Below are 10,814 nucleotides of genomic sequence, written 5' to 3' on the forward strand. Positions count from 1 at the left end.
AACCCGGCCTGTTCTAATATTTTTATGTACTAGACCTATTTGGGCAACAATATAAGACTGTACTTTGGAACTAGAAAAACCTGGTTCAAATCCAGGTTTAGCTACCTACTAGTTGTGTGACCTTGGGAAAATTACTTTTCTGAACGTGTTTCACCTATAAAATGAAGATAATACCTCCCAAAGATAACATAAAACACTCAGCACACCATAAAAACTCTCAATATGTTACCTATTATTACTATTATTATAATAGGAAGCATACGCATGTTTTCAAATATCTCTTTTCTTTGGTATCACCTACCTTGGAGAAGTTGAAGACTGTCAAAGAACATGAATTAGCATGAGCCAGAATATCATCTGGATTAAGTCCTACCTTTCCATATTCAACACTCAACATTTATTCAACACCTGGGTTATGCCAGACATAATTCTAGACATGTAAGATACATCAGTTAATAAAACAGAACAAAATCCTTGCTTTTGAGAAAACTAGTTAGTTCATGGAGGTCTTTAACTTACTGACTTCCTTCTAGATTCTTGCAGTACTTATTCTACACATTACTCATTTGCTTCTTTACATATGCTATCCCATACTATATATCCAGTCCTTTCCTCTCAATCTTTAATGCAGGTTGCCATATCTCTTTGTCTATTGCAACAGCCTTCAATTAGGGACAGGAGCTTACTCTAATGACACTTTGTATACCTTTATCAAGTTTTGTAAGAATGGTAATTTACAGTTTGACTCTTCTACTTAAGGAGTAAAAAAGCATTAGTGTTGACACTGTTGTCAACAATTACAATCTATTCTCCTTTACATTACTCCAGTCTATTCTCAACACAGCAGCCAGAGGGATCTTCCGAAACAGCAGTTCAGTTATCCTTAAAGTGATGGCTCATTTCATTCATTTTAGAGAGAACAGCTGCCAAATACCAAGTGTAAACAACTATTGTTTAATCTACTATCAGTCTTCTTTCAAGTAAAAATGGTGGGAAAGGAATTTCAGGGAATCCATGAAGTCAAAACTATTTTCTTAATAACACTAACATTTTATTTGCCTTTTTTACTGTTCACATTTGCACAGATGGGACAAAACAATAGTGATAAAACTACTAGCACTGAGCATGAATCAAGGCAGTGGCATAAAACTGTACTGGTAGTCACTTATTCTTCACTTCTATGCACTCTCAATAAAAACAAATAAAACCCAAAAAACCCAACTCAGTGTCCCTTAAGAATGCCCTTGTTAAAGCAGTAAAAATTACTAACTTTATGAAATCTTAGCCCTTGAAGACGTGCCTTTTTAATAGTTTGTGTGATGAAATTGGTAGTATGCATAAAGCATTTCTAGTGCCTACCAAAGTATGATGGTTTTTTCAAGGAGAAGCACTTGTGATTATTTGAGCTGCAAACTGAATTGCGTTTTTTCCTCCCGGCACACCATTTTTACATGAAAGAAGGACAAACTATATATAGTGTTATTCAGACTTCGGTACATATTTGGCAGACATTTTCTTGAAAATGAACCAAGCAAGCCTGTCACTTCAAGGAAAACGACAGTATTTACTACCAAATTCAAGCTATCAAGCAAAAACAACTGGTGGAAAACTTATACCATCACCGTGACCTTTTCAGTTTCTCAATACTGTATGACTTTCCTGAAATGGAGGATACCAATCAATGTGATTTTTTTGATGTGTACAACATGTCAACATTCGTAAGACGTGTATAACTCAGTGAGCCAATACTTTCCAAATGACTGATACATGATGTTTCAAATCATGTATGGGTAAAAGATCCATTTAAAGTAGGTAAATGAATTTTATTTTTTTATTTCTTTTGAGACAGAGTCTCGCTCTGTTGCCCGGGCTAGAGTGCTGTGGCGTCAGCCTAGCTCACGGCAACCTCAAACTCCTGGGCTCAAGCGATCCTCCTGCCTCAGCCTCCCGAGTATCTGGGACTACAGGTACTCGCCACCATGCCCGGCTAATTTTTTCCATATATGTATATTTTTAGCTGTCCATATAATTTGTTTCTATTTTTAGTAGAGATGGGGTCTTTCACTAGCTCAGGCTGGTCTCAAACTCCTGAGCTCAAACGATCCACCTGCCTTGGCCTCCCAGAGTGCTAGGATTACAGGCGTGAGCCACCACGCCCGGTCGGTAAATGAATTTTAATGTAACAGAATGAAAACTTCATTGATCCAATTTCAATGCTGTAACTAACTTTTACTACATATTTATGAGAAGTGGATTTTTTCATACCTCAATTAAAACTTCATTCAGTTTGAATCCAGAAGCAGATATGAGAATCTGATTGTCTTCTATTAAGGTGGACATAGAAAACATCTGCAATATTTTTTAAAAGCCTTTCTTCTCACTAAATTTTGTTGTAAAATAGCTATTTTTCATTAAAAATATTTTTGTTAACATGTAATGGCTTTATTATTATTTTAAAGGAATTAAATATTTTTAATTTTAAATTTCTACTGTGGTGAATATCAACAGCTATAATCTATATAAACAAAGCTTCACTGAGATCTTCAATAATTTTTAAGAGTGTAATGGAGTCCTAAGGCCAACATATTTGAAAACCACTGATCTAAAATATGCCAAATTGGCCAGCGGTGGTGGCTCACGCCTGTAATCCTAGCATTCTGGGAGGATGAGGTGAGAGGATCACCTGGGCTCAGAAGTTTGAGACCAGCCTGAGCAATAGCAAGACCCCGTGTCTACTGAAAAATAGGAAAAAAATTAGCTGGGCATGGTGTCTTGTGCTTGTAGTCCCAGCTACTCGGGAGGCCTGGGCAGGAGGATAGCTTGAGGCCAGGAGTGTGAGGTTGCTGTGAGCTAGGCTGACACCACGGCACTCCGGCCTGGGCGGCAGAGCAAGACTCTGTCTCAAAATAAAACAAAATAAGCCAGATTGTGTCATTTCTCTGCTTAAAAAACCTTCCAATGGCTGCTCAGATGTCCACATATTGGCCTACAAGGCTCTATTCTATCTGTTGCCCCCTCCATATCCTGTTTCCCTACTCTTCCCCTTACTCCCTCCGGCCATACTTGCCTCTTTGCTGTTCTTCCAATAGGCCAAACACACTCCCATCGTTAGGACCACTGCACTGACAGTTCTCTCTGCATGGAAAGCAATTTCCCCAGTTTTCTGCATGGCTATTTCCCTCATTTCCTTAAAATCTTTGCTCAAATGTCACCATCTCAATAACTAACATAAGCATCGTATTTAAAACTGCAACTCTACCAACTAGACCCACCCCCGCCACACATAATTTCTTTCCCTTCTCCCAGCATCTTCTGACATTTGCTTATGACGTCGACAGTTTGTTTATCCTCCTTCTCCCCCCACCAGGATAATGTAAGCCCCCAGAAGCCTGGGAAAATGCCTGCCACATAGAGCTCAACAAATATTTGTTGAACGTTGAATGAATGTAAGAACTCGTTTGCCAGTTTGTCATTTCTGAAAACATGGATACAAATTCCTAAAAGAAAGAGAGAATGCAATTTACACAGAGATGAAGGAGGACAATGACAGCAAAACCTTTTAAAATGGAAGAAAAATAATACAGGATACAATAATTACAAACCTCATAAATGAAGGTGTTGTGGGCCTGAAAAAGAAAACGCTCTTGGGTGAAGTAGGGGTGGGGGAGTATTATAAAGGTGTGCAGGGTGGATTTAAAAGCCCGGCCATGAACGCTGGCCACGCGCTCGCACCCCCATCTCCTGCTCGGACTCTCAGGGAACCTTGGTCTCCAGAGCCCTCCCCGGACCCCTCCATCCGGACACAAGCAGTTCACACCAAGACACTGACCAATTTCTAAACTTTATGGAAAAAGCAACAACGACAATCAACTAGGCAAAAACGAGGCTCCAAATCCCGTCTCACTCCAGTGCCGTCCTCCCTAACGTTTGCCAGCTCTAGCATCTCTCCACTGGCACAGTTCTCGGGGGTCCTGATGGTCTCCCAGTGCTGCGTTCCAAAGGCAGGTCAGGCACGGCACCCCCGGGCAAGCACTTCCGTGCACGGAAAGCGCGAGAAGCAGCAGCCATGGAGACACGGTCCACCGAAGGCAGGAATATTCGAGGGCGGGCAAAAGGGAGGGACGCCGGGAGAGGTGCTCCGGGACGGCAGTGATAAGGCAGCCTCAGTTCTCCTCGGGCTTGTCGGCTGGCGGTCCGCAAGGCTGCAGCATCTTCTCCATCAAGTTGAAGCGCACTCGCGCTTTGCTCTCATTCTCTGCGATGGCAAAGTAGTTGAGAAGGTCGAAGTGGCCCATGTAGGAGCAGTACGAGTCGCGGTGCTGGTTCACCAGCCACTCCCACTTGGTGGTATCGGCGTGGCCCGTGCCGATGTACTTGGACTGCAGGTGCTCCAGCTGACTGTGGATGGTGTAGCGGTCCGTCATCTCGCCGCTTTTCCTTTTGCGCCGAGGTCACAGGCCGCAGGCAACAAGTAGCAGCTCTAGGCTTTCACGCGGGAAAGTGGCCACCGCACGGAAGCTCCGGGTCTGTGCAGTCGCAGGAGAATTGCGTCACGGCGACCAAGCTGCGCAGACGCTCACGCACAGGGCTCAGAGGCGGAAGCGGAAGCTCATTCTGTCACGGAATTGGAGTTGCCGAGGCGACGCTCAGAGTGCCGCCCCTGTACAGAGCCCCGCCCCTTGGGGAGCGTTGCATGATGGTCCACTCAGTGGCCTTGGGCGTCGCTTTGCTGACAGGGAGCGTTGCATGCTGGGACTCGTGGTCCCGAGAGTTCGTGGGTGCAGCCTACTGGGACTTCTCATAGCGTTTTAAAAGGGCTTGGGCGGCCTCATGGAGGGCAGTGTCTGGGAGGCGGGGACCATCCCTGGGCGGCTTGGGGCTCAGAGGAAATGGGAGCGCAAGTAGGCCTGGTTACAAGCAACCCCGAAAACTCTTGTTGTAATTCACAGCTCATGTGGCGGCACAGTTGTCCCTTTACAACCAGGGGTGGATCACCCTGAAATCAGCAGACGCGACTTTCGGTCCCAACTATGTCTCTCAGGAATTGTGTGACGTGAAAGAGTCATTGCCTCCCTAACAGCGCCGCCGTTCCCTGCTTGATAAGAAGAGCACCAGTTCCCACAATTTCCCGCATTTTCCGGTTTCCGTATCCAGCTCCTCCTTCCTCTCTAGTGTCTTATTTTGATGCCCTCTCTCCAACGCCAGCCCACCCTACTGGGCCCCTTATCTGTTGGTTCCCCAACTGTGGATTCAACCGACCTCGGGTTAAAAAATACGGAAAAAGATTATATCTGTGCTGAACATAAACAGAGTTTTTGGTCATTATTTGCTAAATAATAGAGGATTAACAATTATTTACATAGCATTGGCTTTGTATTAGATATTATAAATGAAGATGATTTTGAAGTATGAGGGAGGATGTGCTAAGGTTATATGCAAATACTACTCCTTTTTATATCCAGGACTTGATCATCCTCAGATTTTGGGTTCCTAGGAGGCCTTGGAACCAGTCACCTGAGGGACAACTGTACTCGTCCATATTGCTTGTTGTCCCCAGTTCCTTGTACAAGCTGTTCTCTCTACTTGGTTCCTTGGTAAACATGTCTTTTAAAGGCAGCTGAAAACCGTCTCGAAGTTGGCCCTGGCTACTCCAGACAGAGATGTGAACTCTTCTTCCTCTTTACATCTTGTACATCTCTTCCTTATTATCACTTTATATTGCTACTTTTTGGTTTAAGAACTTCCTCACTCAGGTAGAAACTACTTGAGGAAAAGATCCTATGCTGTGTAGTATGTCACTGAATTAATATACCATGTCTACTCTCTCAATAATGAACATTTTCCCATATTTTTGCTATTAGAAACAATGCTGCAATGAGCATTCTTGTACATATATTCTTATACATGTGAAGGAGTTTCTGCAGGACACATACGGGAATAAAATTGTTGAGACATAGGGATGAGTGTCTTCAAGCTTTGCTAGATGTTGCCAAATTGCTCTTTAAAGCGGTTATACCAGTTGGCTCTCCCACTAGGAGATGAGAATTCTTTTTGCTCTACATACTTCTCAGTACTTGGTGTCTTCAGATATTTAAAAAATTTGAAATCTGATGGATGGAATGGAATTTCATTGTGGCTTTAATTTGCATATCCCTGATTAGTAGGGAGGCTAGGCATCTTTTTTGTGTGTTTATTGGCCTGTTGTGTTTCTGTTTCAATGAATTGCGTATTCATATCCTTTGTCCATTTCCTAGTGGATGTTGGCCTTTTTCTAATTTTTACTAATTTTTAGGAGCTGTTTATATATTCAGGATACTAAGCTTGCCAGTTATATGCAATGAAATCATCTTTTTCCTCTATATAGCTTTTCTTTAGCCCCTCTTTATGATATCTTTTGTTGTAGAGAAGTTAAATTTAAAGTAGTCAAATTTATTAGCCTTCCTTTCTGGTTTGTGCTTTTTGCATTTGGTTTAAAACATGAAATCACACAAAACTCTTTTCTACCATGGGGCCATAAAAAGAGTTTCCTTTATTATCTCCCAAAAGTTTTAGAATTTTGGTTTTTCGTATTTAGGACTTTAATCCACCTGGAAGTTTTTGTTTTGTCTTGTTTTGCTTTAGGGATAATTTTTAATATTTTCCTATATGGCTAGCTAATTCCCAGTGATAACCAATCATTCATTACATAGTATATCCTTTTTGTACTCATCTTTAGTGCTTCTGTTGTGTACTCATAGGTCTGTTTCTGGGCATTCTGTTCCATTAGTCTTGTCTATGCCTTTACCAGTAATGCAGGATCTTAATTACTGTACCCTTGTAATAGCTCTTGTTATCTGATATGGTGAAAGCCTGTACAGTTTTCTTCTTTCATCAATGTATTGACTACTCTTGATCCTTTGTTTTTCCACATGACTTTAGAATTGTCAGTAGAAATCCTCATGGAAATTGTGGTAGAGTTAATCAAACAAAGCCATGAAAATTAATCTAATATTTCTATATGTTAAAATGATTCTAATATAAGAGAATTCCTCAAATTCAAATGCCTTTAGAGCTAGATGGAAAATACACTTACATGTATTAATTAAGAGTTGAGGTATATTGGTTTGCTAGGGCTGCCATAACAGAGTACCACAGACTTGGTGGCTTAAACAATAGAAATTTATTTCCTCACAGTTTTGGAGCTAGAAGTCCAAAATCAAGGTGTTGGCAGAGTTTGCTTCATTCTGAGTCCTCTCTCCTTGGCTTGTAGATGGCCATCTTTGTGTTTTCACATGATTTTCCTTCTGTGCCTGCTTGTGTCCTAATCTCTTCCTGTAAAGACACCAGTCATACTGGGTTAGGGCCCACTCAGATGACCTCTTTTTTCTCTTTAAAGGCCCTGTCTTCAAATACAGTTGAATTCTGAGTTAACTGGGGCTAGGTTGGACTTTATTTAATATGTGAATTTGAGTGGGATACAATTCAACCATAACAGTTATTTATAGTGATATGGAATATATAAAACAACTTGTTTCTTACATATTTGTAAATTTAATTAATTAGATTTATGAAAATAATTTAAATACTTGCAAATATCTTATTTGGTAAATCAGACAATTGTGATACTTACAAGGAAAATGAAATATATTACTTTAATAACTATAGTTTAAAATGTTTAAAATAGTTAAAATTTGGAGTGAAACTAAACTTTAGTCAAAAGCCCCTTAAAAGTGATTGCTAAAATTTTCTAGATTTATAAATAGATTAGGATTTTTAGTTGAACTTAAAAACTTAAGGAAAAAAGACAGTTTTTCAACTTATCATTTTAATAAATTGAACATTAACTTTTAAAACCTAAATAAATCTCTGAATAGTACTTTCTACATTCCCCTAAATGACACTTAAAGGCACCAAAAGGACTCATATTTAACAACATAAGCTTTCAAATAACATAAAAACTGTACTGCAATTTTAATTATAATTGTGTTGAATTTGTCTATTAATTTGGGGAGAATTGTCATCTTAACTATATTAAATTTTCTTATCAATGCGCATAGTACATATTTTCGTTTATTTAAGTCTACCTTAAAGTTCGTACAATTTTCTCTATTCATATCTTACCAATATTCTGTTAAATTTATTCCGGAGTATCTACGATGTATACTTAAAGATGTCCTATATAAATCTTAAATTATGACCTGGTACGGTATACCACAATTCCTTACACTTATTGCCAATGAAGAATTTTGACCTAGAACCAGTGACCTTATTGGCAAGACATGCCAGAAAAGCTGTTAGCATTTCCTGCTCCAAGGTCTTACCTTAAGTCAATCCTGCCTGTTAGGTTGCTTCTATGTAACTATCAAATGCTGTCTTACAATTTAGCATTTGAGTAAGGAAGAATATGTAAGAAAAGATTTCACTGGGAAAGGATATAGAATTTAAAATGTATAAAGAAAAGAAAAAATAGGTTTTTAGACAGAAAATTATATTTTGTCTAATCTATTTTTAAGCAAGGCCTTCTTTGCCCTTCTTGACCTTGTGCTGCAGGATTTAATTTTTTAAAAAGTCATTTAATATTTTGAATAATCTAGGCATAATTCAAAAATAAAGAATTATAGCAAGAAATGCAATATCCATCATCTACCCATGTCTCACCCCTATCCTCGAAAAGTAACTGCACTATATTAGTTTCCTGTGTATCCTTCAGAAGGTTACTTTCATGGGTGTATAAGCTAATACAAATGTGTATGATACTTTACCCCCTTTTAAAAATCCAATGGTAGCAAAATAACTACCTTGGTTTTTTTGTCTGTTTTTTGTTTTATTCTATTTTATGTTCTTTGATATATCATGGACATCATCTCATATGAATACATAAAGAATTTACTCATTCTTTTTTTCTTATTTTAAAGCTGCAAAATATTCCATTGTACAGGTGTATCATACTCTAAATAACCATCCTTTTATTCATTGCCATTTATTTTGTTTCAAATGCTGCAATGACTAATACTGTACATAGGCCATTTTGCACATGTACAAGTATATTTGTTGGGAAAATTCCTAGTAGTGGAATTAGAGCATTATTTAAGACAACAAAACAACAATTAATGAGCACCCTTAATGCATCCATGAGTTTTTAACCATAGTGATTCTCAATGATTTTCAAATGTCTGTTTCCAGAATTATATTCAAATTTTATTATGATCTAAGGAAAACATGAACTTTAAATAACTTTAAATGGAAACTTACTAAAGTCACATTTCCTTTGGTAAAAATTTATTTTAGGTATTATTTTTGTCTATTAAGCAAGTATTGAAAAGGGCTTTCAATATGTACAGGTGTTAAAATGATGTTTCACACTAGGGGTCGCCAAAACAGTATTTAAGACCAACAAATATTACTAGACCAGTAGTTGAGAACCTTTTTATAATTAGGCACCCTTGAGTTTCTCAACCATAGTAAGCAAAAAAGGTGCCTTGTGACTGAGATGCCGAAGCTAAGAATTTGGTTTGGTGTATTTTTAAGGGCAACTAGGACTTTGAGAATTTAGGAGAAAAGCAAGCAACCTTTCTCTTATCCTTATACAAATTTTGCTTTGGGGTTTTATATTTAGATTAAGTGGTGATGTGGAATTTAGTTGATATGGAATTTAGAGAATTTTAAAAAGTGGTTTGCTAGCTATGATCTTATTTTTCTGTGGTTGAGAATATCTTTAGCTTCTGCTTTTCTTTTCCCAGCCATCCTAGGTTTCACATATCTGAGCAGGTCTGAAATTCTTAGTTTTTGGAAAGTTTTGCCCCAATTGGGCACATACTATAAGAGTTAAATTTTCTGTACCTTTTTTTATAACCTTTCCTGGGGCAAATATGACTGCCACAGGCATCCGTTCTTTTCCTTTTGAGATTTAATAGAATGGTTCCTTTCTGTTCTTTAGCGATGACATTAAATCACAAGCTGGTGCAATTTTTTAACTTCTCAGTGAAGAAATTTTGCAAAGGAATGTTGACGCACTATATACATATTCCATTTGGTACAGTAGGGTGAAATTTACCCTTATGGTAGGGTTTTTATGAGAACAATAGTGTCTTAGTTCAGGCTGCTATAATAAAATGCCACAGACTGTGTAGCTTAATAATAACAGAAATTTATTTCTCACAGTTCAAAAGGCTGGGAAGTCCAAGATTAAGGTGCCAGTAGATTTGGTGTCTGGTGAGGATTTCCTTCCGTGTTCATAGACAGCCATCGTTTCTCTGTGTCATCATATGGCAAAAGGGACAAGGAAGCCCTCTTAGATCTCTTTTATAAAGGCACTAATCCCACTCATGGAAAATCATCTTTAAATGTATGGTGAGAAGAGGAGTTGGGTCTAAAAAGCAGATTTGAACAAAGATCTTGTGTAACTTAGGTAAAGGGAATAAACAGGGTGCTATGATAAAGAATATTGGAGAAGGGGGGGAGGCAGGGAGGAGAGGGAGATGAAGGGAGACCACTCTAGATAGTGACATTTATATGAATCCTGAAGGATGAAAACAAGCCAGCTATGCAAGAACTCTGGAAGACCATTCCAGGCGTAGAACAAAGGCCCTGCAGTAGGGAGAAGCTTGAAGGATTTTGGAAACTACTAGATAGTTGGAACATAGCAACAGGGAAATAGAGTTATACTAAATGATGGTGGAGAAGGAAACAGTGGCCAAATAATGCAGGGTCTTTGAACTTTTACTCTAGTGGAAAGCAAAGAAATAGTTTGAAGCCGGGAGCTCTATGAAACCCGCATGTGCAGAAAGGAGGCTTTGGGAGTGAAGAAGAGAGCTATCCAAAGCCAGCCGAAGTCA

General features: G+C 39.0%; 1 protein-coding gene across 1 annotated transcript; it reads right to left on the bottom strand.

Annotated features, from left to right (window-relative positions):
• Positions 1–3,822: 3,822 nt before the first annotated feature.
• Positions 3,823–4,554, bottom strand: SF3B5 (splicing factor 3b subunit 5). The gene has a single exon (XM_045544514.1). It carries the CDS (start codon positions 4,422–4,424, stop codon positions 4,164–4,166), a length of 261 nt encoding a protein of 86 aa, XP_045400470.1. The 5' UTR covers positions 4,425–4,554; the 3' UTR covers positions 3,823–4,163.
• Positions 4,555–10,814: the final 6,260 nt, after the last annotated feature.

This window comes from Lemur catta, chromosome 2 (assembly GCF_020740605.2).
Source record: "Lemur catta isolate mLemCat1 chromosome 2, mLemCat1.pri, whole genome shotgun sequence".
NCBI lineage: Eukaryota > Metazoa > Chordata > Mammalia > Primates > Lemuridae > Lemur > Lemur catta.